Below are 20,889 nucleotides of genomic sequence, written 5' to 3'. Positions count from 1 at the left end.
AAAGCCTGGATATACCAGTGCCATGGCTATCTATTTAGGTTTTGGCTTAGCTCACCAAAGAACCTTTGAGGTACTACGTTTCAGATAGTGAACTGCACTGTGTCTGATACGTTTCCATAGAAAGGGTTGTCTGCCTTGAACTTGCAGTTAGATCATATCAGGTGCAGTTAATCAATTCCAAAAGTAGTTGCACTTAACACAGAACAACACTAAAATTTCATTATCATCTTTTACCCTCACTGTACTCTTTCCACTCCAGCAAAATACATACATAGCTTACAGATTGGCTGCCTTCCTTGTTACTTTTGCTGCCTGTTGTCTCACCTGACTTTGTGTATTTACTGTATCTAGCCATTAAGAATGGTCCAAGGTATAATGGAGATTACCTCTGCTGAAGAAAAACGATCAGAATAATTTAGTCTTGACTGATTCGAAAAACACAGAACTGTTAATGAAAGACATCACCCTTGAATTGTTTGGAATGGAGATTTAAAGTGATTTTCTGAAAAAGGTGATAAAGTTCTGAATGACTGAAGGCTTTTAAAGCATAGTAGACAGGAACCAGAGGTGTAAGCAGGTCAAGGGTCCATGCTAAGTAAAGTATTATGCAGCATCAGAGATCACCTCTTACATTTTAAGCAATTGTGCAGGGATATGCTTTACCACTGGTAAAAAGAAAGAGAAGGGTGAATTGCCTGCAGGTGTCAGATATGCTCCTTAAATATCAGCTACTTTGGCAGGAAATATTCAGAGACATACAATTATAGATTTACAGCACTAATCATTTCCACCAGTAAATTTTTGGTGAAAACTCAACACACCACAGATTCTCAATCTTTGTGATTAAGAGTTTAACACATCATACTAAAGACAGTATCACACTAATCTTTCTCTAAACTTAAGCAACCAAGAATATGCTTTTATATTTTTCCATTATAACATTGTTAAAAAATAATTTCTACTTAAGGGTGAACAAGGCTTGCCAGGAGAGACTGGAGTGCCAGGAGAAAGAGGTATTGGAGAACCTGGTTCTAAGGTACATTTTTAATAGAGAAATTATTTTATTTATTCATTTATTCAGATTTGGAATTTGTGTTTCCTGAGTATTCTTTCTGTAGGCACTTAAAATAGGTTTAGAAATAAAATTTAGGTTCTTAGTCTTTAAAATTTTTAACACAGACTTTCAGTAACCTCCAGAAACGGGAACGTTTTAAATACACCAGTTATGTGCAAAAGCAGTAAGATTTATTGTGTCTGAAAATTTCCACGTGCCTGGCCCATGCTCGAGGCAGTGTTGCATACAGCTCACCTACAGCTCTGTCCAGAAAACCATCCAGAATATTAAACAGTTGCCAGAACTCACAGTTCCCAGTGTAAGCTAAGCTATAGCCAGAGCTGGTGAAAAAAAGCACTGAACAGTGGTTATTGTGCTGCTCCTTCCCTTTTCACACAGGATAGGATGTAAACAGAGCAGCAGCTACATCCTCACATCTTCATACAGGGAACAAGCTGTGCTACTAGACAGAAAGCACGCTTGCTTAGAGAAGAGGAAGCTGTAACCAGATTATCTTAGTGCTACAGTGACCAAGATATTTATCAGTCTCCATGTCATTAACAGCCAGATTAACATAAAATATGGAACAGATGAAAAAGTACCTTTGCAATAGTGGAAAGGCACAGGGCTGTCCTGGTTTTGCCCTTGTTTGTCAGGGATTTGGGACAGGGTTTGGAAAAGGAAAGAAATTGTTCAATATCTTTTTTTAATTTCACAAAATATGGTAATGCCGAGTGAACCCATTTGACCCCAAAGTGATCCCATTTCATCTAAAACCAGATCAGGCTTTTGAACCTTATATAAATATGCTGATGACAATTCCATTGCCATTAACAGATTTGCACTGATATTCACCAGAAAGATGTCAATCATCATGTCACAGTCAGCTCTGATATTTACTTCAAATGCTGCCACTTAATGGAATGATGGCATTATTTTTTAAGAATGAGCTGGAGCATTAATAGCTAATAGTATTAATTGCACAGATAAAATGCACAGTTCAAACCATCAGATGGTAGGATACTTCCAGATATATCAGAGTTGTCTATAAAAAAACAGTAAGATTTGGGTTCATATGCATGAATGTTTGCTATAAATACATATACAGTTTAGTAAACTTTTAAAAATAGTGGATTTAGAGAAAGAATAGTACCAAGTCTGCATTTAATAGAAGAACTTACTTAGTTTTTATTGATGTCAGGGTGAGCCAGGCCCTTCAGGACTGGCAGGTCTGCCTGGTCTTCCAGGAGAAGATGGAGCCCCTGGACAAAAGGTTGGTTCATCTCTGTCTGCAGTCTACTTGCTTCCTTCCAAGCATTCCTACTATTCTCTCTGTGCTGATACCCAAACCTAGAAGAGAGAGCATTCATGGATAAGTGGAAAAGTAGCACATTCTTCAGTGAAAAAAATTCTCTTTCAAACATACTTTTTAAGGGAAAACTTTTCTTTTTCTTTTCTTTTTTTGGCGGGGGTTTGTCTTATCTTTTTTACAGTTGTTGGCTTTTTTAAATCCACCCAATGCCCTGCAACTCAGAATGGAAACCACTAAAATTACTACAGGCAACCTTTCATAGCCTTCCAATCACGGTATATTCCTAGAATCAGAAATCTCATATATTTAAAGATTACATACTCGGTGTAGAATCAGTTAAGATTATATACTGAATACTGAGTATTCAGCCATCGCTAAGGAAATATGCTGCTTCATGCCTTCCACCCAGAGTTTACAATGGTGGCTTCTGAATAAGGGAAGAAAATCCTGGGCCTACTGACATCAGTGGAAGTTTTGCCATTGACTCTAAAAGGTCTATGATTTTAATGATCTTATGCAAGGGAATACAGAGTTGGTCTTGCACCATGCAGTACTCTGAAATGCTGCTTTGATTTTTCTGTTCCAGGGTGAACCAGGTTTACCTGGTCTTAGAGGTCCTGAAGGTGCTCCAGGGATTGGAATACAGGGGGAAAAGGTGAGAGTTTCTTACTACAAGTGACATGGAAAATTGTAATGTTCCAGGAATAGGTTTGTCAAAGCCTTCTCTTTCTTGGTCTATTGTAAGTTTTTTAAAAAAAAAATACACCCCAAGGAATAAGTAAATGAGTTCTTCTAAAAGTGGTTAATTGCGGAGTTTTTTTCAGCCTCAACCTAAAGCAACAACTTTTTAAATAGTGAAGTTAATAAAAGACCACCCAGGATATCTTTTTCATAATTTGTTTTGGAAATGACAGCACAACAGTTCAGTGGCTCACAATTTCCAGTACCTGTGGTAGTATCTGGTCCAAGAAGTTCACAAAGAGCTAACTGGGAATATTACTTCTCTTAGTAAGAATAACTGGGTCTATCTTCTAGGTTCTGGCTCTTGTACTGGTCTTCTGTACTGATTCACAGTTGGAGAAGTAATTCCAGTTTCTCTTATCAGCATCTGTATCTTGTGAAATAAAGACACTGGAAATTGCTGGAATAGTTGTCCAAGACATTGGACAAGACATACAGAGATTAAATGTCACAATAGAAGAGAAATAAAGATATTAAGTATCACAACTGCAAGAAGCTGGAAGGGCTAAAAAACAGTGTAGGAAGGAAATCAAGGCATCCGCCTGTTTCAGACTGCTTGGTAGGGAATATATGCAGATGACATGATGCAGCAGTAAAATTAATTACTGTATTGGAACTTTTTCAGAGTTATTCTAGACTCATAGCTGTTTCATTTTTGTTGTAATTATTACAGCCTAATAATATGCTTAAATAGCAGTTAACCCTTTACAAACTTTACACTATCTATTCTTAGCTTTTTCTGCCCAGAAGTATAAGCTGATCAGTTAGAGAGGGCTTTGTGGTCAATTGATTTGCCCTATTTGCCTTTGAATAAAAAAATGTACCTTTGAGTGAACTATCTTTTCCTGTTTTGATTATTTCTCTTAGCTAGTATCTTTTTCACGTAATTACTTAGCTTGATTTTTCAGCCGCAAGGATGCAATCTTTAAGACTCCTTTTGGTTCTTTTTTTTCCCCACAGTATTCACTGGTAAGTCGATTAGTTTCATTTCAGATGAAATCCACGTAGTTTTAAGTGTACAAATCCAAAACTGGATCATTACTGAGCAGAATTAACTGACTTGCCAATGAAAGCAACAGGAACAGCTTGTGCACCAGCTGCAAGATAGAGCTCCACTATCTTTCCCTGATATTTACAACTAATTTCAATTAACACATTCTTACTATTATTTGCTATGTGTGACATGTCTTCTCTATTTTTGTAGGGAGATCAAGGTCAGAGAGGAATACGTGGATTAACAGGACCGACAGGAGTGCCTGGACCCGCTGGAGCTAAAGTAGGTTTGTTACCATATTATGTGTGTAAAAGAGTCCCCCAAAGCTGTGCTTTGTTCTAGATCTCAGGAACAGCTGTCTCAGAATGAATTTGCTTCTTAAAAATAATTTTAAAAAAAGTTCAGCGAAGGCTTCTCTTAGCAAGACACACCAAGACATTCCTATAAACATCTATTAGCATTTTAAAAGCTTTGCATTTACCATATTGCTTCCCTGAAGGTTTGGAAAAAGTTAAGACACTAATGCTGGCATTTTTATGCTGAAATCTTTGGGAAGATAGTATGGTATGGTATATACATATTTGACAAGACTTTATTTTCCCTTACACTGAATCTCATTTCCATTGAGAAATCAGAACTATGTTTGTTATCAGTTATTCAGATAGTTAGATTTCAATCCATGAAGAATAGAATATTAGAAATTCTGATAATTTCAATGGAATATTATAGATTTTTGCATAAATGTTTTCTCTATGAGATGCTTGTGTTCACTTTCAAAAAAATTCATCAGTTTGCTTTCCTTCCTTCACTTCAGGGAGAGCCTGGTGCGCCAGGACGTCTTGGAATGCCAGGCCCTCCTGGAAGAGCTGTGCCTGGACCAAAGGTAACATCCACACTCCAGCTGTTATGCTTATAAACACAGGGTGAAAACTGTGAAGTAGGCCATGCTACTATTTCTGTAATACTTTCAGCCTTATGAGGTCAACTCAAACTTCTTCTTCCTATGAACAGAGTTATGGATTAGATCCAGTCTAGTTACCACCATGCCCTGGTATTAACTGTATGCCAGCTTGGGGCGTGGCCAACCTATATTCATTTATTTGCTTTGGATAACCTTGGATATCAAAATACTTTTCTTTCTTCTGCTTTTTGTGTTTAATGCTTGCAATAGCAATAAATAAAATTAGCTATTACATTTGATATATATAAATTTGTATAGCAGAAATCCAAAACCACAGTCTGTGATTGGTGTTTAACAAAATACATAACTAGATTATGTATTTTCTCCATTGCAGGGTGACATTGGGTTACCTGGTCTTGCTGGACCAATCGGAGAACCTGGGTTTGGGCTTCCTGGGGCAAAGGTAGATCCCAAATTAGTAAAATAATTTCTGATAAAACTGTAAAATAATGCAGGATTTCAGTGAAGCAACTACAAATCACCTAGGAAGGCCAAGTGTTCCAGTTCTTAATGTGTATGTTGTACAACACTGGCAGAGTATATGGATTTGCAGAGCCAGAAAACCATGGATGGTCAATCTTCCAGACTCCATGAACCATAAATTTTCACATGGCAGAGAACAAGGAGAAAAACAACTGGTTTTAATTGATGAGGAGTGAATACAGAGAGAATACTTGATTTATGTGTTTATAAAAACCTACCTTGTCAAGCACAGTTAATTTTTCTCAGCCAGGCTCCTTTGCTTCATTCCTGATTTTGACACAGGGTAATCCACAGACCCCAAAAGATCACAGGACATGGGCCAAACTGGCAATGTGAAAAGACATGCCTTAAGTAGTGGAAGAAGAACGCAAACAAGTAACTAATCTCTAAGGACTTTTCTCTAGCACTCCTCTAGTATTGCCTCAGTGTTACCTAGATTCAACTTTTTTAAGCAGCTCTTCCTTCCAGGGCTGATTTTGTCTTGACACCAAGAAACTTGGGCCATATAAACCTGTGTTTCTCAAAATAAACCAGATCCTGTCCCCGCTCCTTTTTTTTTGTTTACTTAGTGAATTTGACAGTACTTTCAAGTATAGCCCTTATCCCTTGTTCTTTGAGTGAACTGAACACAGTAACAGAAGCATGAGAAACATGTAACAATCTTTATCCCATTTTCATCAGTTAGTGGTTTTCAAGATCCTTAAATTTATTCTCATCAGAAGGAGATGATGATGGAATCATGTACTTTTCTGGTACAGTCCTGTTAATTCAGAGAACTGCATTTTGTCCTATTTCTGGGAATCCAACAGGAATCAACACGAAGCAGGTCCTTTCTCAGGGTTGCAAGTCTCTCTCCCTCAGCCTTGAGCCCCCAAAGCTCTTTCAATTGGCAATACTGTATGTTTCTGTGACTTTGTTCTTCACTTTTTGTTGTCTTTGTCAGTATTAGTGGTTTTGCTGCTGCTTCTCTCAGACATCTGCACTAAGCTGTACAGAGTAAAACCTTTTACAGTATTGGTTTTTAACATTATTTTTGCATTGGTCTTTGGTTGCCACTGTTATGCATGCCCATATTTTGGGTAGCTACAGGGACAAACACAATCTTGAACATCCATCTAGTTGTAATTCTAGCAACTCACTGCACCATCCAGTATGGCTGAGAAGGTTAAAGTCCTCCTAGTTTCCCTGGTAAATCTGTTCCTAAGATACTCCAGCTATCTGGATCCATGAAAGGAGCTTAATTGTACGTCTCTGATAGGAAGCTCCTATTATACTCAATGGCTTGTATGTCAATTTGGGCTCATTCCCCCAAAGCTGGAATAATAGTAATCATGATAAAATATAAAATTATGGATTAATATCCATAAAAGTATGGATATTAATCATGATAAAAATGCAACTCAAGTCATTCCTTTTGTATTTAGGCCACAAATGACAACAGACGGAACTCTTGAAAATGACTCAAATTAGTGACTTAGAAGTGAAGCATCCTGTAAATCCTCAGCACTATTAAATATCTCAGTTTTAGTCCAGGATTAATAACCTACAATAATAATTCACATAGTAAAATACATTAGCAGATACATAGATAAAATCCGCTTACAGTATATTTGCCAAAGAAATTTCACTTTCATGGAAAATTTTCTGCTAGCAATTGTATTGGCATTCACCTCAGCTGTTTTTCCTGTCTTCATCAGGGTGACCAAGGTCTTCCAGGACCCCCCGGGCCCTTTGGGCCAAAAGGAGATGGTTATCCCGGCCCACCTGTAAGTTTATAGACAATATTTTTATGTGAATTGGGAACAAATAGGTGCTACACAAAAGTGATTAGCCTCCATAGCTGACATGCTAGGAAAGATTTGCTGTTCTAACAGCCTAAAAATGCTCCTCAACTGTGGAAATGCTTTTCAGCATAGAAGGAAAAAGAAATCTCCCTCTGAAATTGGCCAAGACCTTCCATGTCCTCCACTCCTCCTGATTACACAATGTAACATATTCCAAGTGGGGCTTTTTTTTTTTTCCTCTATAGTATCACTGATGATATAATCAGTTCCTTCAATATCTTGATGTAGGATACTGTCTTCTGCTCAACCATACAAAATTTACTCCCAAACAAGAGAATATAGCCCAGCTAAGCAGCTGTGTCCATACACATGGGTGTGAACTCAGGGCAACATTATCTTCCAGAACCACTAAAAAGTCAAGATCGAAGAGCCAGAAGAGCAAACCGTCCTCAGTTCTGTTCATCACATTGTTAAAGGTGTGGCAAAGCATTGGTTGATCTACTTTCCAGCCCTTTACAGAGGTCTTTACTGGTAGATATGCCCAATCCCTGGGGACTGGATACAAAGGCTATAAAGAGAAAAGGCTCCATCCTCTTCCTTCCTTGCACGTGTTCGCAGCGCTGGCCTCACATATCTAGTCTGCTCAACAGTGTGCTCCACCAGCCCTGGCAGCTAGATGCCTGTGCAGTGAGGAAGCCCCAGGAAGACTGCTGGCTAGAGTCAGCCAGTTTGGTGATACACTAGCATGTATCCGTGCTAAAGACAACAGTAAAAGTGTATGCAATTGCCACATTGAGGACTAAAAATTAATGAATGTCAAAATGGAAATTGGAATTCAGTTTATAATACTTTCAGATATTTTTGTGCAATCCAATGCAGAACTGCTTCTGAGTCTCAGACTCTTCTGTCTTCAAACACATGCAAGCCTGCTGCATGACATGCAACACACATGTAAATGCCACTGACACCACTTCTGGCTTATCAGAGTAGAATTTAACCAATTGTAGATCACAGTGATCCCACTAAGAGACAATATGTTCAAGATACTACCATATTAATGTTAATGAAAGCATGCAGTCTATATAGCCATAAATTAAATTAATATTCTGTCTGTGCATATAATTTCAGGGCTTGCCAGGCCTTCCTGGGATTCCTGGTGAACAAGGTCTAGATGGAGTTGGACTACCAGGACCTAAGGTACAGACTTTAACTTCTAGAAAAGTAAATGCATGTGTTTACTTCATGCAGATATAGTTCCTACCCATAGGTCACAGTTAGAATACCTTTTAAATCCAGCTTTAACTTACTCTTCAGCATATAAAAGGTAGATCCCACAGAAGATCTTCAAGCTTCACTTCAGAACTCATCCTGATGCTGACTGCAGGATCACTGGAATTATACAGGCAATTGAAGGATTGACTACAGCTATTTAAATAAGCTTAATGTCTCTTAAAATTACATACATCTTTTTTCTACTCACCTCAAACCACTAACTGTCTGAAGGCACCAATAGGAAAAAAGCTAGGACAGTGCCAATGTGAACATAGAGTCTGATTCAACTGACAGACTGAAGCAAAACTTTTTTTTTTTTTTTTTTTGGTTTGGAGAACCTGGAGTTCATTTTATATGAAAACTGTAATTCCTGTGAAACTATTGCATAATTGACTCTACACGTCTTGAATATGTTTAGACCACTAGTCATTTGTTTATCTCCAATAACTTGCTTGTCCTGCCTGCTGTATTCATGGGTTAGCATTGTTTAGACTTGCACTGTGCTGTTCAATAATTCTCCTCTCTTTGTCCCATTTGAGTACAACAGATGCTGGGAATTCTAGAGATAAATTAAACTTTGGTATTCACTACTTATTTTTTAAAGTATCGGCTTTCAGGGTGATCCCGGTAGTAGAGGACCAATTGGTCTCCCAGGTCCCCCAGGAGAAGGCCTGCCAGGACCGAAAGTAAGCCATTTAAACAATTATGTCTCCCATTGACTATTTTCTAAAAAGGAAAAAAAAGAAAGTATAGTATAAAAACGTGTGATCAGGCATACACATCTACATGTTTTCTGTCTTCACTAGAAACAACTAATCAGACAAATAAGGTAACTAAGGAATACAGTGTCTTTATTTTGTAGAAAATCAAAAATATTTCTGGTGACTAGCCATAAACCATGGCCTACTTCCTATTGCATATGATAATTATAAAGTGATAATATTGCAGTGAAGATCAGTGACAAAACATTCAGCTCCTGCAGACATTAGCTGCAATTAAGTAGCCAAATTTCTTCAGACCTAGCATTGGTCAGAATTAATGGCCTGGCAAGCGCTTACCATGTCTTGCCTATGCTACTGTTACAGCTACAGGCATACTGTTGAGTTCTTCTAGAATTAATTCTCGTGTTTTGCTGTATAAAGTAAATCAATAGTCATCTAATGACCAGTATGATGACCAAGCCCTGCAAAAAGGATTATTTGTTTAATTATAATATACACCATGACAAAGACCAGGAAATAATTGTAACTGTAAGAAGCAATTTTCACTATGAAACCTCCCAAATTGGAAAGTCTTATGCTCCTACAGCTCAGCTTTATAAGGCTATTAATACAAAAGAACTGGTTTAGAATGTAAACATAAACGAACTGACCAAGGTCAAATGCAAATATTTTGCAACAAAATACTGTATTACCTGCACAGTTTGGCTTATTGGTCCCCGAGATTCAGTTCATGTTGGCATGAAGGCTAGGTCCAGTGGTGGAGCCAGTGCTAGCCCCAAGGACTGGCATGTTCACAGGATCTTACAAATGAGGAAACTGAGAATTTCACAAAGGGATACTGGAATAGAAATACAGGTATAAAATTAATATTGTACTATGTGGGTTCTGATTGCTTCCTATGAATAATGTATGGGACTGAAACATTTTCTCTGGAGTTCTTTTAAAAAACAGCTTATAAATTAGCAACAAGTGTTTATTTGCAATGCCACATTAGTATGTATGTCTATAGGTCTTACTCTGTACACTTAATGGTGATGACAGATAAAATAACAATATTAGTCCTCTCTTAAATCTTAATTCAGCCCCCAATGTCCCACCAGTACAACCCATCCTTCAATGCAATGTGTATCTCACCTTGTATCAGCAAGGTGATTCACATTCAGTGACTATTAAGCCCTGAGTGACTCCACTGAAGTATAAGCTGGATTTTGATAATCTGATAAAGGCTCAGAAGAGCCTTTGTTAGCTAGGGCAATCTTATCCTCACTACTTATAAAAAGACATCGGTTTGGTAGAGGATGGACAGGAAATTACATGGTGGTACAAAAATTTATCGTGTATTTTTATTATGGATATTGTATTTAACATATGCAGGGTTTCTCTCTAGGGAACCATAGGACGCCCAGGGCCACCTGGCTCTCTAGGACCTCCTGGTGAAGGTATTCAAGGAATTAAGGTAAAAAGACTCAGTGTCTTCAATATTTAACCTGTGTTGAGTGGTCAATCTGACTATCACAGCGTTAAGGAGATGTCACATTGTTTCTTATATGAGGAGAGCCTCAGGCTAGAAAACGAGGATAACATGAGCATCTACAAAGTATGTTCTGTCTCTGCTGCTGTAAACAACAAGCCCAAAGGTGTGTGTATTGAGGGAGGACGAAGCAGGGGCATCTTTTATCAGTGAAAGATAGCCTTACAAAATTAAAAATACCATTCCCTTTTTGCCAACTCTCATGCCCACAGAGACAGTCTGAGGTAGTTATATGAACTACCACTTATGGTAGAGAGAGAGTCTCCATCCTGAATCTATGTGTAACGTGCACTTTTACCCAAAGCATAAATCAGATGGGACAGACTCAAAACACTGAAATAAAGAAGGGGGAATAAGAAGGAATAAAACAAAATGGAAAGAGGGAACAGGAGAATTAGAACCAATACTGATAATGTGTTTTTTCAATATTATGTATCTTTTGAGTAGACATGCTGATGAACTATTTGAGAAATACAAGCTAGATACTACATTGTCTCAAGTGCCTCGAGGCACTTGTTGAATTGCACTTTGAAATATTTCTTTGAAACACAAGTGCTCTTGCGGCCCAGAAGGCCAACCGCATCCTGGGCTGCATCAAGAGGAGCGTGGCCAGCAGGTCGAGAGAGGTGATTCTTCTCCTCTACTCTGCCCTCGTGAGACCTCGCCTGGAGTACTGCATCCAGTTCTGGAGCCCCCAACATAAGAAGGACATGGACCAGTTGGAGAGGGTCCAGAGGAGGGCCACGAAGATGATAAGAGGGCTGGAGCACCTTTCCTATGAGGACAGGCTGAAAGAGTTGGGGCTGTTCAGCCTGGAGAAGAGGAGGCTCCGGGGTGACCTTATAGCGGTCTTCCAGTACCTCAAGGGGGCCTACAAAAAAGATGGGGAGAGGCTGTTCAGGAGGGCCTGTTGTGATAGGACAAGGGGTAATGGTTTTAAAATAGAGGGAGGTAGATTCAGATTGGATATTAGGAAAAAATTTTTTACCATGAGAGTTGTAGAACACTGGAACAGGTTGCCCAGAGAGGTGGTGGATGCTCCATCCCTGGAGACATTCAAGGCCAGGTTGGACGAGGCCCTGAGCAACCTGATCTAGTTGGAGATATCCCTGTTCCTTGCAGGGGGGTTGGACTAGATGACCTTTGAAGGTCCCTTCCAGCCCTAACCATTCTATGATTCTATGATTCTATGATTGTCTCTTTGAACATTTAAAATTAATGCATGATGAGTGACTACAAAGGGTTAATATCACTACCTGGATTATCATTAGGGGGAACAAGGAATTCAAGGAATGCCAGGACCACGAGGCCCCCCTGGAGAAGGGCTCTTGGGACAGAAGGTATGATATCTAAATAAGAGATAACATCCTAGACCGAAGCCAACATACTGAAAACGCTCCTTGCAGTCAGCTCTCATCGAAGGCATGTGAATTCTATGGAAAAGGAATGGGGATTTGGGAAAACCTCAGTCATTCATGTGATTGTTTTAACATTTTATAGCAGCATCTCTTTCAGTGTTGCTTATTTTAATATCATATGAGGCTTATGTTCTACTGCAATTAGAAAAAAATACAGATATTAGATTTAATATCATTGCCTTTCTTTTACCCATCCACAATGCAAAATTTGGGGACTACATCAACATTAAGAAAAAGAGAAATGTAGGTTGGAATCAGTTTTTGGATGTGATCGCATTGGCTCGGAAAGACTGTACAAAGTCCCATAGCCTACTAAAAATCAAACCAGGAGGCACTAATTCATCTGTTTGCTATTCCAGACACCTTTCTGGCCCAAAACGTTTCTCAGAGTGATATTCTCATTATTCGTTCCAACTATGTCCTTGCCTTTCTTCTCAATTTCCCTACTGTTAGCTTATTTTTTCTCAGACAGATAATAATTTCCATCATGGCATATCCCATGAAACCCCTCTGTCTGCATGTACTTGTTTGAGATGGTTCATTGTTCAAACTGCCTCAGCTATTTTTTCCCATAAAAGTGCTTAGCCAATACTACAAGTTATTAGTGAAATTCACAAATACCAATTAAATGATCTCTAACAAAGATTTCTAACTCATGTCAGAAGCTGAAGGTGAATTTGACAAAGGCAACTAGAGAGAAATGTGAAAAGTGTAATAATAACTGACTTAGAATTTCTGTCTGCTTACCAACGTGGTTTTAAAGGGAGATCGAGGAGCTACAGGTGAAAAGGGGAAAAAAGGAGAAAAAGGTGATGTGGGTGACCCTGGTTTATCTGGAGAACCTGTGAGTAACTCAGGTTTATCATGTCTGTTTTCTTAAACTGCTTAAAAATAAAGCTGGGTTGTGTGTTCTTCTTGCTCTTTTAACTACATATAATCCAAAATATTTAAGATATTGAAACTATGAAAACCTTTAAAATCACAAAGAACACATTTCCATGCTGAATACCCTACTTTCCACAGATGTGGTTTCTTTCTTAAGGCAGTGAAAGACAAAACTATGCAATTCTGTTCTACGGCTACCAGGTAACTGCAGCTCAGGCTTCCCCTCAAAGCTGATGAACAGATGAAGAGAGGCAAAATGGTAACTTCTGCTGACGGGCAGGTCCCTGAATGCTAGAAAGCAAAACGTGGTGCCCTTCTATTCTGACATTTGCATACTATTAAGTAGGGATGCATTCACACCATTGCCATTCTTGCCCTGACACTGGCCCCATTAGACTCATATGATGAAGCAGAATTCTGATCATTCCAGGGTGTCAGGCAGGTATACAGTCTCTTGAGAAAGGAAACAAACACGACATGGCAGACAGGAAAGCTTTGCACAGATTTTCCCTTTCTAATGCAGACTGACAATCAGTGACGCAGTGGGAAATTGAGGTAATCCAATATCCATAAAAACCTCACCAACTTAGGAGGCTGTAGATACTGCATGCACAAGGTAATATCACACAAGCACTACTTTTTCTAGCCAAAGTTCTTATTGGCCAAATATTATTCTAAAAATGGTATTGATGAAATCGTATTCTGAATTACAATGTTACTAACTAATTGCAGTAACTTAATTAACAATCACTGTTACAGGGCAAAACTGGACCGAAGGGAGAGCAAGGCCTAACAGTAAGGAAATTTTATTATTTAAATCCCATTATGGCAAGATATAAACAATCCAAGACACTATCACAGGAAATGTATCCTATGTTAATTATTTTGGAAAGAGCTTTCTGACTAGAAATGGTCTCAGTAATAATATAGAAAGAAACCACAGAAAGGTTTCTGACTTTTTCTCATCTACTTTAGGCTGAAATGGAATTTAAAGTTCTTGGTGATTTTAGGAATTTTTCTGCTATGTGTTCTTTTACAGTTAGTGTTAGATGACCCAGGTGTGTACCTGCTGCAGGAAAGGTTTTTTTAAAGTATTTAAGAGTTTAAAGAACAAAGATCTTCAAACCTGTCATGGTTTATCATGCTATAAACTTAATTACATTTCTGCTAAGCCTGAACTGCACTAGACCCAAACTCAGTAAAGGATGTCAGTGAGTATATAAATACTACTGAGGTTTATGATGGAAGCTGAGCAGCAGTAGCAAAAGGTTTGTTTTTGAAATACTGACTCAATGCCAAATGAGTCCTGTCATGCACTTCAAAAAACATAACAAATGATTGTTCTAATAATGAGAAACACTTTGTTTGCATGTCATGTAAGTTCTCACTTCTCTGAACAGACAGCTCTGAAGGCAGCAGCTTTTTTTTTAGCTGCTGAAAGCTGGGTAATACAGTGGGCCAGGTTCACTATCCCAATTCCATTCTGTGTTGGTGCCCAACACATGCCAGCCCACTACAAGTAACACGATTCCCAAAGTTGGGTCTATTTCTCCACTCCCAATATATTTAAAAAGGATATCCATATTATACAGATGCTAAAATATAGATGAGTTTTGACTTTAAGTTTTAATGAGAACCAAATCATCACAAAAAATTCTTTACAAAAACAGTAGTTAATTGTTTTATATAGAGGTATTACTGTGCTGTCAAGTTAATGATTCTTACATGCCATATAAAATAGTTCATTGTAAAATGTGGGAATCATTCCAAGCCTGGAAAGTCAGGTTTGAAAGTTAAACAGTAAGGGTTTTCATAAGTCCCTATAGGACACAGATATTCATTAAAAATCTTTGGTAGTGTCGATATTATACCTCATTTGAAAGAGGCAAATTGTAAAATATTTTTATATTTAATTTTTTCATATCCAGAGAGAAGATATAATTAAATTAATTAAAGAGATATGTGGTAAGTACTCAGGAAATATTTAATTTAAATTCTATTTTTTCTTCATTACATTTACGTTCTTCTTCTTTCCAAAAGGATACCTAGTCAAGTCACCATGATCTGTTTCTTCATTTTTCCTTTGCAGGTTGCGGTATTAAATGTAAGGAAATTCCTATGGAGCTTGTATTTGTGATTGACAGCTCTGAGAGTGTGGGACCAGAAAATTTTGAGATTATCAAAGACTTTGTAACTGCTTTAGTAGACAGAGTAACCGTAGGCAGAAACGCTACCAGAATTGGCCTTGTGTTATACAGTTTAGAAGTTCAGCTAGAATTTGGTCTCAACAAGTATACAACTCAACGGGACATTAAGCAAGCAATTAGAAAAATGCAATACATGGGAGAAGGCACTTACACAGGAACGGCTATCCGTAAAGCAACCCAGGAAGGATTTTCTGGTGCCCGAACAGGAGTGCGGAAAGTAGCTGTCGTGCTAACAGACGGCCAGACTGACAAGAGAGAAGCTGTAAAACTAGATGTTGTCGTTCGAGAGGCTCATGCAGCAAACATCGAAATGTACGCAATTGGAATTGTAAACACTTCAGATCCAACACAGGTTGAGTTTGTGCGTGAACTAAATCTGATTGCTTCAGATCCAGACAGAGAACACATGTATCTCATTGATGACTTCAACACCCTTCCAGGTGCGTTCATTGCAGCGTTATTCTGAGTTGCATCTGATGCTTCTCAGCATGGCGCAGGGTTCAGGGGGAAGCATTATCTCTGTGGGTGTGCTATGTTTGGAGCTGGTCATGATTAGTTACAAGGTACAAAGTGATAGGAACCTAGGGATACAGATTCCCTTCTTTTAAGGAGTCACATTATTGGGCAATGATTCATCACACCAATGGGAGATGTCACCTACAACAGTGCAGGAAAACAGCTGCTTAAACTATCTTTCTAAGCTGAGTAAGTGCTCATGCGCTGTTAATCTGCTGGACTGGAAAACAGAATCAAACCCACTGGGGTAAATTCTACTTACTCACTTCCATTGGGGAATAACCCATTTTCATTGAGTAATTCACACGAGCAAGGTAAGCAGTTATTTTCCCACTACCAACTAGTAGCCATTACTAAGCTCAGATGAACACCTTTAGGAGAGTTCACCGTATTTTGTACCATGTAGAGAACTTACGGGCTGGCAAATTTGTGACTAATAAAAGCCATAGTCCAGAGAGCCTGGAATAATCTTCTTAGATGCATATAAATAATCCCAAAGAGTACTGGATTACATATGTATTATTTACATATATAAATACTCCAAATTAAAAAAATACATTTAATTTCTCAGTATGATGAGTATTTTACTTTTTTTTAAACAGCTCTGGAGTCCAAATTAGTCAACCAATTTTGTGAAGATGAACATGGTACCTTAATATACAACCGTAATGGAAACGGTGCAAGCATAAGTGGACCATCTTTCCATTCAGTATCTTCAAGTTCTTTACATTACGCACTTCAGAACAACGATGTTAACAGACAATCACTTTCAGCACAGACACCTGGAGTATCTACTGTAGAAAGTCCTCTGGGTCTTGGTGATCTTTCTAAACCATTCGTTTCGGTATGAAAATTCAGCAGGCTTTAATGAGCAAAAGTTTTATATATATATCCTTCTCTGTCGCCTGATGTAATATGTAACTTTCTATCTTTCTACGGGACAGGTATGGTAATAGCTCCTTTAACTTGGTATGCTCGGAGCTGGTTGTTCTGAGTAAGAGTTCTGATGTTGCATGCAGGCAGTTATCTAATGGCTATAATTCATTCCTGACAGCGTTACAAGGATTGTTATTCCTGTGTTTAATACAGTAATTTTTGTGCCACAGTATGAAACATGTTACTAAATGCAATTACACTGTAATAATTAAGTCTAAGAAGAGTAATTAAACTCAATTGTGGTCTATATTTTAAAGTTTATAAATAAAATTCTCTAAAGGTCAACTAAAAAAAAATATATATCCTAGGTTTAGAATTGACAACCCTCCTAGTAAACCAACCAGGTGAGGTTAAAATCCTGATTCTTAACACTAAAGTCAGAGTAAATGGGAAGGATAAACATTAGAAAACCTCAAAGTGATGAAGGGCTTGTTCATTTTGAGACACTTCACAATGGCTGAAAAGCAAAGAAAGTCAAATGCTTATTTCAGACCGAAGTACCTCCTGTGGTAGTATATGAAGCCTATAAAGAGGAACAAGAGGAGGAGGAACAGTCATCCTTGCTAGCAGTGGACACTAGAGGTACTTTTATCATCATTCATTTCTTCATCTCCATTTTTGGCTGATCAAAAATCAATGTCTGATTCTGTTTCTTTTCACCTGCAACTGTGGTACCATTATTGCCATCTAAATCATCATCACCAGATAAAGTGATGACATCATCTCTTTCAACTGCACGGCTCACACCAAGACCAGGTTATAGATCATAACAAGTTTTTCATTTAGTTCCTTCTTATCCTGATACTAACTTTTCATAAGGCTTTAAATCAGAGTAATTTTGTTCCACTCTCTGAAGATTTTGTGAGCCTATGCTGTGGAAAAGAATCCATTTCAGGATTTTATAACAGATATAGTTGCAGTTTTCGTCCAGCCTGTTCACTAGTTCTTCCCAAATTCCAAATCCCACTGCTTCATTTAGAGCAGAAGCAAGGTCAGCTATAACCTGAGACAGAGCTCATAAACGGCATCAAAAAGAGAACTTAGTGCTAGCTGAGGTGGGCTAGTGAGCAGGTAATTTGTCAGCCAAGAAGGGGCAGTCTATGGAGATGAGAGGTTTCATTAAAGACAGACAAGATAATGATTTCAGAATTGGACAGAAAAATAGATTTCTTCTTTAGAAGAGAAATACAAAAAACTGTGTTTAGTCATTTGAAGGAAAGTATAGTAGTTAGCTGACTGCTCAAAGGATTGATTCTTTTCACATGAAATGTTGAAATGTATTCTGTTCATCATTTGGGGGATTCACACTTTTGAGTTCCAGTAATAGTGTATTATAATGGGAGCAACAGAAGAGAGTGATAGAGACGTGTTCCCATGCTTCCTGGCAACATGGGCATGACTATTATTCTGCCTCTGGCAATAACTTTTTTTAAGTGTCAAGATACTCGTTGCCAAAGACACAATATTGATGTCACAACATTAAACTTGAAGGAAAGTATTTTCTGTCTCATGGTATTATTACAGTGAGTGAGACTAGATTAGTATGTCAGAGTCTTCTAATGCATATCTGTAGGAATCACTAAACCAACAAGTTTACATTCAAGCTTAGCTAGTATGTACCTAATCACTTCCAGTGTACTAGATAAGTAGCACAAACATCTTAGGAAAGAAAGACTAAGGTTTTATATTCTTCTCACTATGTGGAACCGTAATACTATTATCTCTGGAGTTACTAGAACGATGCCAGTAAAGAAAGAGCTGACCTGCTAAGATGTGCTTTTAACTTGCCTTCAAAGCTAACATCTTCAGAAGTAAAAGTGGATCTTAAACTGCTGTATAACATTAGCAGAAAAAATAAAATAAAATCAATTTAAAATTTAAAACCTATACAATACAATTTGACTTTTACAAACTGAATTGTTTCTATTCCTTTTTTTTCTTTATTTTAGAAAGTATCCTGGACCTGCGGTGCAAGTTAAGGCTGGATCAAGGGCCATGCCGTGTTTATGTCATAAAATGGTATTATGATAAGCAAGCCAATGCTTGTGCCCAGTTTTGGTATGGTGGCTGTGATGGAAATGCCAACCGCTTTGAGAGTGAAGAGGAATGTAGAGAGGCTTGTGTATTTTTTTCTGGAGGTAGGAATTTACCTCTACTTATTAAAAAAAGTGCTTACTAATTAAAAAATGTCTACCTCTGCAAGTTCACTTGCATTCTTTTTGCATATATTGTGTGATGTAGTCCTTATGTAACAAAATAATTTTTCAGCAGTATCAAGAGTACAAAATTTCCTTTTTGCTAAGGTATAGCATGACCAGTATAACATTTGCCATAGTAATTGCCCTTCCTTCACCTAGATCTTTAAAAACTACCATTGTACAATCACTAACTATACCTCATTTTAAATTATATGTACGGCTTTGGAAAGCAATCTTTAGTCATTAAAATTATGTAATTTCTTTTCTCTCTGTTACAGAAATCTGATATTTGGCATGGATTCTACAATGAAGATTTCACTTTTTTTAAGTGAAAGTGTTCCCACAAATCCTATTTTAACATTTCAAGCATAAAATACAAATTTCCAAATTACATGCGGAGTACTACTCAGTACCAATAAATACAGCAAATGCATCAACATATGGCCTGCGTGCTCTCCGCATCACAAGACAGGGATGTGGCTCAGCTACCCACCTTTCCCAACCACATTACATATACATTTAGTCCTTTTTTTTTATAAACTTTCCTCATTTTCCATTAGCTAGCAAGATACATGGCAAAAGCAGTTGAAACACATCCACAGGTTTATATGAGTGACTATACAAATAGCTGGCATCACTAAATTGGGTTAGTTCATGTTTAACGTGGTCCTTGATGTGTTTAATTTTTAAATGTCTAATTCTTAAAAGTATTTTAGAATTTTCATCTTTCTTAAAAAACTTTTAAAACTTATTTTTAGAAACATAAAATGCAGCATAGAGTTTATTCTTTATTGCCCATCACTGCCATATTGCTTTTTACATTTATAGCTGCCTGTGTATGATGTATTTCCTATTACTTGACTTATATACTTAAAAGCTTGTTTCTAATAAAACATTTCTGGTTTTACTGCCTGGATACAGAATGAATAATGGTACCTTTATAGGACTAAAAACTTACCTCACAGCTAAATTACACATACTGTGTAATGTTCTGCTGATGATGTAACTGGATTTCCGCCACAGCCCTTAACAAGACTGAACATCTCAGATGAGGCACTCCTGCATATGGAACCCGATGATCATTTTTGGTTGGATTTGTGGGTTTTTTTTCCTGAACAAATGGTAACTTCAGTGTATCAACAAAAAAAATAGAATTTGGCCTCAAGCCAAACACCCACTACCCATCCTACCCCAAGAGCCCCTGTCCGCACTCCTGCTGGGCCGCAGCAGAGCCCCACCTTGACAAGGCGGAATGCCACTCTTCCCGCCAGTGTGGGAGGGAGAGGAGGACAGGTAGGGCCAACGGCATTTTTCATTGAGTTTGCGCCAACTGCCAGGTGGGTCACAAGGGGCTCCTCACCAATTCAGGGACCAGCCCCAGGGAAAGAACTGTCAAAGGACAAGTTTCTTCCTGTGATTCGTCCTTTGAATTTAGAGTATTTTATTTCAAAGTGGTAGGATACTGCAATTAAAATCCAGCTAGATACGATTTCCAACTTATTCCAAATTAGAAATATTACGATACATCCCATCTAGTTTAAAAAAAGAAAGCAAAACACAACAAAATCAAAACACACAGGGGTTGGGTTTAACGATTGTCCACAGCAATACAGATGTTGCCTCGTACCAGACGAAACTAAGACACCGGGAAAAGCCGCAACTCCGACATGTTGCAGAGCACTCCGCGCTCCTCCATCAAGCGCTCACTGCCGCCGGGCCGCGGGCGCTGCCGAGGCCGCACAGCCGCGCCGCACGCCAGGCGGGACGGCCAGACGCTGGAGGGCACCGGCGGGCCCGAGCGAACCGCTCGCTCGCTCGCTCGCCCGCCCGGCCCGGCGCCGCCGCCGCCTCAGCCGAGCCGGGGGCGGGGCCAGA

General features: G+C 38.4%; 1 protein-coding gene across 1 annotated transcript in view; it reads left to right on the top strand.

Annotated features, from left to right (window-relative positions):
- Positions 1-19,300, top strand: part of LOC104370694 (uncharacterized) — a 35,254-nt gene extending 15,954 nt beyond the window's left edge. The window contains exons 17-36 of the mRNA XM_009981699.2: positions 968-1,036; positions 2,256-2,327; positions 2,953-3,021; positions 4,312-4,383; positions 4,916-4,984; positions 5,397-5,465; positions 7,243-7,311; positions 8,458-8,526; positions 9,219-9,287; positions 10,711-10,779; positions 12,126-12,194; positions 13,036-13,116; positions 13,917-13,952; positions 15,086-15,122; positions 15,247-15,804; positions 16,483-16,724; positions 17,308-17,398; positions 17,483-17,572; positions 18,766-18,954; positions 19,293-19,300. Coding sequence (XP_009980001.2) covers positions 968-1,036; positions 2,256-2,327; positions 2,953-3,021; positions 4,312-4,383; positions 4,916-4,984; positions 5,397-5,465; positions 7,243-7,311; positions 8,458-8,526; positions 9,219-9,287; positions 10,711-10,779; positions 12,126-12,194; positions 13,036-13,116; positions 13,917-13,952; positions 15,086-15,122; positions 15,247-15,804; positions 16,483-16,724; positions 17,308-17,398; positions 17,483-17,572; positions 18,766-18,954; positions 19,293-19,300 — 2,097 coding nt within the window. The remainder of the gene's footprint in view (positions 1-967; positions 1,037-2,255; positions 2,328-2,952; positions 3,022-4,311; positions 4,384-4,915; positions 4,985-5,396; positions 5,466-7,242; positions 7,312-8,457; positions 8,527-9,218; positions 9,288-10,710; positions 10,780-12,125; positions 12,195-13,035; positions 13,117-13,916; positions 13,953-15,085; positions 15,123-15,246; positions 15,805-16,482; positions 16,725-17,307; positions 17,399-17,482; positions 17,573-18,765; positions 18,955-19,292) is intronic.
- Positions 19,301-20,889: the final 1,589 nt, after the last annotated feature.

This window comes from Tauraco erythrolophus, chromosome 8, assembly GCF_009769465.1.
Source record: "Tauraco erythrolophus isolate bTauEry1 chromosome 8, bTauEry1.pri, whole genome shotgun sequence".
NCBI classification, from domain to species: Eukaryota; Metazoa; Chordata; class Aves; order Musophagiformes; family Musophagidae; genus Tauraco; species Tauraco erythrolophus.
This window is presented reverse-complemented; position numbering and strand designations above follow the sequence as displayed.